The sequence below is a fragment of the Sinocyclocheilus rhinocerous genome, unplaced genomic scaffold (assembly GCF_001515625.1).
Source record: "Sinocyclocheilus rhinocerous isolate Xijiao unplaced genomic scaffold, SAMN03320098_v1.1 scaffold1065, whole genome shotgun sequence".
In the NCBI taxonomy this organism is placed as follows: domain Eukaryota; kingdom Metazoa; phylum Chordata; class Actinopteri; order Cypriniformes; family Cyprinidae; genus Sinocyclocheilus; species Sinocyclocheilus rhinocerous.
In genome coordinates this window covers 296,209-302,172 of record NW_015628720.1, presented here as the reverse complement: position 1 = coordinate 302,172, position 5,964 = coordinate 296,209, and the positions used below count along the sequence as shown (strand labels likewise).

At 34.9% G+C, this 5,964-nt stretch overlaps 1 protein-coding gene across 1 annotated transcript in view; it reads right to left on the bottom strand.

Moving 5' to 3' along the window:
* The window catches only part of LOC107738356 (PH domain leucine-rich repeat-containing protein phosphatase 2-like), a 78,195-nt gene extending 73,756 nt beyond the window's left edge, over positions 1-4,439 (bottom strand). The window contains exon 1 of the mRNA XM_016550103.1: positions 4,138-4,439. Coding sequence (XP_016405589.1) covers positions 4,138-4,302 — 165 coding nt within the window. The 5' untranslated portion in view covers positions 4,303-4,439. The remainder of the gene's footprint in view (positions 1-4,137) is intronic.
* Between the last annotated feature and the right edge of the window lie 1,525 nt (positions 4,440-5,964).

The window sequence follows — 5,964 nt, the reverse complement described above, 5'->3', positions numbered from 1 at the left end:
TAATAAAAGTAAAGTTCAAATAAATATAATATAAATACATCTATTATTTTATTTAATTAATAATACTAAATTTAATAAAAAATATGTATTATTTCATTCAAAGTGTAACTACTTCCCAATGTACTAACCAGCATTTATGGTAAACTAAAATATATTTTAATGTCATTTTTATTGAAACTTGTTTGTCATGTATTTTTAAATGTATTTGTATTTGCGCATTTGTAATGAAAAAAAATTATACATTTAAAAAACTAACTTTAAATGTAATATCTAATAACAGTAGGCTACTTTGCATGTGCTTTAGTATGCTAGATACCAAAACATCAAAATAAATGTACCTCTTTAAAGCATGGCAAAATATTAAAACTAGGGCTGTCAGTTTAACGTTTTAACTTAATTAGTTATGAAAAAATAACGTGATTAAAATATTTTAACGCAGGTATCGCACTGGCCCCGCCCCCAGACCTATACGTCATCTTACAGTCCATACGGTTGACTGTTGACAAATATGATGCAGGGCAACAACTCCACAAATGCAGGTATGCCCTAAAATTCAAGATATTGGGGCAAAAAATGCCCCTGTAGGAGTCTCATATTTATAACATATGATAAGTGATATCACACAGCAGCGAGAACACGAGTGCTGATTTTGTCACGAAAAGCACGAGTGCAAATGTGATTAACAGTTTAGTAAATAACTTAAACTTAAAAAAAAAATAAAAAATTTGTCTTTCACATTATATATATATATATAAGTGAATAATAAAAGTAAAGTTCAAATAAATATAATATAAATACATCTATTATTTTATTTAATTAATAATACTAAATTTAATAAAAAATATGTATTATTTCATTCAAAGTGTAACTACTTCCCAATGTACTAACCAGCATTTATGGTAAACTAAAATATATTTTAATGTCATTTTTATTGAAACTTGTTTGTCATGTATTTTTAAATGTATTTGTATTTGCGCATTTGTAATGAAAAAAAATTATACATTTAAAAAACTAACTTTAAATGTAATATCTAATAACAGTAGGCTACTTTGCATGTGCTTTAGTATGCTAGATACCAAAACATCAAAATAAATGTACCTCTTTAAAGCATGGCAAAATATTAAAACTAGGGCTGTCAGTTTAACGTTTTAACTTAATTAGTTATGAAAAAATAACGTGATTAAAATATTTTAACGCAGGTATCGCACTGGCCCCGCCCCCAGACCTATACGTCATCTTACAGTCCATACGGTTGACTGTTGACAAATATGATGCAGGGCAACAACTCCACAAATGCAGGTATGCCCTAAAATTCAAGATATTGGGGCAAAAAATGCCCCTGTAGGAGTCTCATATTTATAACATATGATAAGTGATATCACACAGCAGCGAGAACACGAGTGCTGATTTTGTCACGAAAAGCACGAGTGCAAATGTGATTAACAGTTTAGTAAATAACTTAAAAAAAAAAAAAACAATTTGTCTTTCTCTATTTATTCCTTCCCTTTCTAGCTTGTACTTATTTGAACAATGCCTAAAACTTGGTATTACAAGCACTTCCTGTGTCTGTTTGCCTCTTTAAGAAGAATCGCTTTATGTATTCCCCAATTGTAAGTCGCTTTGGATAAAAACGTCTGCAAAATGACTAAATGTAAATGTAAATAAGACTTTAATATTGCGTTATATTTTAAACACAATATTGTGTGTTTTTGCTCAGTTTTGCCAACGAAAATATTACCTATAAGGCCACTTCAAAACTGTTCTGCGTCTGTGAACAATAGCGGTGTTTAGTTTCTGAATGAATCCTCTTTTTGAACGAATCGTGTGAACCAATGATTCAATGGCCCATTCATAGAGAGAGCTGTTTACTTCATTCCTGAATGAATCAGCCGTTTGAACGAATCGAATGAATGAATGAATGACTCAAAGACATTTACCGCCACCTGCTGACAGTTTTAGTTTCTTCTTTAGAGTATAATTTCATTTGGGCTATAAAAAAATAAAAAAATAAATAACATTAAAGGGATAGTTCACCGATTTTATTTATTTATTTATTTTTTAATCTGTCATCATTTACTTACCCTCATGTTGTTTCAAACCTGAATGACTTACTTTCTTTTGCGCAACATAAAAGAAGGTATTTTGAAGACTGTTGGTAACAAAGCTGTTTTGGTTACCAGTGACTTTCATTGCATGAGCAAAAAATACTGAGATGCTTCTCAAATGATCTTCTTTTATGTTCCATAGTTTACGTTAGGCTGTTGTAGCCTAAACATTTGTGTAATAAATTTTATGTTGAATCAAAAAAAAAAAATTCTTTCTAAAGCTACTATTTGTAATGTCTACTTGCTACTTTCTCATTTAACACAATAATAGCTTTAAATAATCTTTTGTGGGTATTTTCACAGCCAAATTTAGTTTGCGATTAATATGATTAATTAATCGCAGCACCATGTAATTAATTAGATTAAAAATATTAATCGACTGACAGCCCTAATTAAAACATTATGTAATATGTTCTTTAAAGTCTTAAGTGTACTTATATGTGTTAAGAAACAAAGTCATGAATCTGTATTCCAAGTACACTTATGTAGCCTTTTATTTCATCAATATGATATTATCTGCAAGTACAGTTTTAAAAGTTGTAACGCACCAGTTGAATGAATGACTCCGAATCAGAGTGGTTTTAAATGTAGGCCTATAGTTTTAAAGTGTCCCTATTATGCCCTTTTTAAGGTTGCTAATATTGTTTTATGAGTCTCCTAAAACAGGTTTACATGCATGCAAGGTCAAAAAACACGTTCGTTTTCTAAAAAAAAAAAAAGATTTAATTTGACCTCATTTCTAAATGATTCGTAAACGACTCGTGCGAAGCAGTTCAAAGAATCAGTCTCTCTAAACCCCTCCTTTCCGTGAGCCCTCACTGCTGTGATTGGTCAGATGGCGCAGTCCTTTGTGATTGGTCCAGAGCCGTAGAGAGATTGGCTCTGGATTGGTCTACCGCGTTCAGCGCGTGTCGGAAACGAAACGCCCATTGCCATGACGGAATGACAGCCCTGGAGACTTGTCAATACATAGAAAAGATGGTATCGATTGTACCTTACCAATTCGAGTCAGAGTCTGATGATGAAAAAGTTGAACTGGCTGATAGACAAGAGACTGATTCGCAAGCACGACTGGAGCAGGACATTTCTCAGTGGTAAGTGTCAAGTGTTAACAAGTTTGTGGTAATTATAAGATGTGATAAAACAAATTTACTCTCTCAGCGTAGGATACAGCGTCTTCTCGACATGATGTTTACCACACGGAAATGTTACTGTTTGTGGGCGGGCAAGTTGGCGATGTAGAACGTGGGCAGACATTATGCAAATGTGTTACTTCAGTGATGTAGAGCCATAACAGAATATCATTTGAATTCCTGACGACGCGTTTAGGCGATTGCCGACTTTTTTTATTTTGATAGACAATAACTTTATTTATCGTGCATTGTCGGCTTCGCAACTTTGCAGATAGTTTATGTTCACATACAGCTACATGACAAGGTAATATTCGAAAAGGCATAATAGGGGCACTTTAAGGAATACATGTTAAAACAGCTTGCCATACTCAAGACGCGTTTTTAAAACTATAACTAGACTACTTTTTCAGTTGACAATGTCATGTCAACAGTGCTCAGGGAGCCAGTTGCTAAAAAACAGCGAGACGCGACGCAATGTCCACAGACGTCCATCTGACGCCGGTGAATAGAGACAGAAATAGCTATTACAAAATAGCCAGAACGCCCCCTAACAGGTTACAGGCGTTACACTGGAACTATTCTGACACAGCCCATAAACTAATAAGGAGAAGCGAAATAAAGTGAGAACAATCTCTTTCAATCGAGATGGCATTGAGATCTAGACCATCTACTATCACAGGATGTCATACAAAACCCAGTGAACCGCCTACACAGACAGCAATATTGAGCATCTTAGGCGCGTCCATGCTGTCTAGCTAGAGAGCTCGCTAGTTTTTGAGACACGGTGGCGTGTGGAAGTGTTATACAGATAATTGCTGATGCAGTTCACGGATTCACACGTACTTTGGCCCTGCTGCTTCACAGCAACGCTGAGACCTAAACGGAGCTGTATCTGGTACCTTTAAAACGCGTATTCCCGTTCCCGCTCGGGCTGTCGGTGCTTCATGCAGCACCGGGATCAGCGGCGCTCCGCTGCCCACCTGGCCATCCTCCACATCGGCTGCATTTCTCCGCTCCGTGTCGGCGCTCTGGAGCGACCGCACTGTGCTTTTCTCGTCCTTCATTTCGCCTACATTTGACGCCTTTCAGCACAGAAATCCAGATGTAAGATACCAGTCGGCGACAGATAAATTCCAGTACAGAAGGCTGTAGAAAAAGACCATCCTGATTTGATGAGACGCCATAGTGGGACTGAAGCGCACGGCTGTCAAATAAACTCAATCAATAAACATAAGGGGGCGGCGCTAATTATTATTCATAAAACACCGTCCATTCCTGCACTTCCGCTGCTGAATTATTCATGAGAATATTTAAACCTGGGGCCAGTTGTTCAAAAGTAATCTGATCGGATTTTGGCCATCGGATTGGATCAAATCTTGAAAATGGTTTGTTCAAAAGAAAAAAAGAAAAATATTCTGAATTCGGATTTGATCACGAAATCCAATCTTGGTTTTGATCTGGATTAAATCCTCAGTTTGTGTTGTTCAAAACGTTTTAGTAAAATTGGGAAACTTAAAAAAAAACAAAAAACAGATGGATTATTCTGATCCCAGTAGAAGGGTAGATTTCAGGAACAAAACTGGTCCAAAAAATACAACATTTGTAACATGTAATATATCCCCAAATCCCCAAACAGCTGTCAATATCAAACAAAAATATATTTAAAGTTTTGTTTTTTTTAATCACTGATTGTAAACTACATCAATCATCAGAGATGGGCCAGTCAGAATTGTGTAAATGCAATGCAAAACCAGATTCAACTTTTTGAACAACTTGCCCCTGGTGATTTGACATTTTTTTAATCACACATTTCATTTAGTATTCAACACAGGTTGAACATTTACTGAGTACGCAGCTCTCCAGAAGAGGCAAAAAATCGACCATTTTCTTTTAGTTTATCAATGTCCATTTCTTTCCTATTGTAAGGGTTTCTGATAAACGACACTTCCTCCATCAATCTGTACTGCTGAACATCAGGTCTGTAAATCTAGAGAGATTTGGAGTCATTCACTCTTATCAAGAATCACTGACCTCTGTCACTCAAACTGGAATGATTAGCTCTTCTTGTGCAATGTGTTTTGAAGCAGTTAAACTGTAAACTGAACATACATTTTGTAGCACGCTATAAATCACAGGCATATTGAGATAAAGTTGACGTTTTAGCAAATATAAAGCATAAAGTCTCTGACTGTAAACATGTCAAACACATTAGGAAGAGGAGGAAGAAATGAGGACTTAACAGTCTGACAACAAATGACATAAAACAAATTATGAATTCATAGCTGTTTTCTCAGCTGTAAACACTTTTCTATTCCAAGCACTGACGTCTATTTTTGTTACATGACAGTCACATTAAAGCTATCTAAACCTGTCAAAAATGGTCTTGGGAACAATTCAATCGTTTAATATGAAAAAATCATATAGAAGTGTTATTTAATCTGTAAGACATATATTATTACTTTTGTTTTTTTGTAGTGTCATTTCCACCACAACCAGCAATTTTCCCACTAACTAAACTTTATCAAATTTTAGAGCTTTAGATGACATATGAGACATCATGTGTGGAAAAAAAACAAAAAAAACAATGTAATATAATTTCATACCCACATGTTGGACATTGCTACACCCTTAAAAATAAAGGTTATTTTTTTGCCATTGTTTCTATAAAGAATCTTTAATGTCCATGGAACCTCTCCAATGGACAAAAGATTCTTTATAGTGGACAA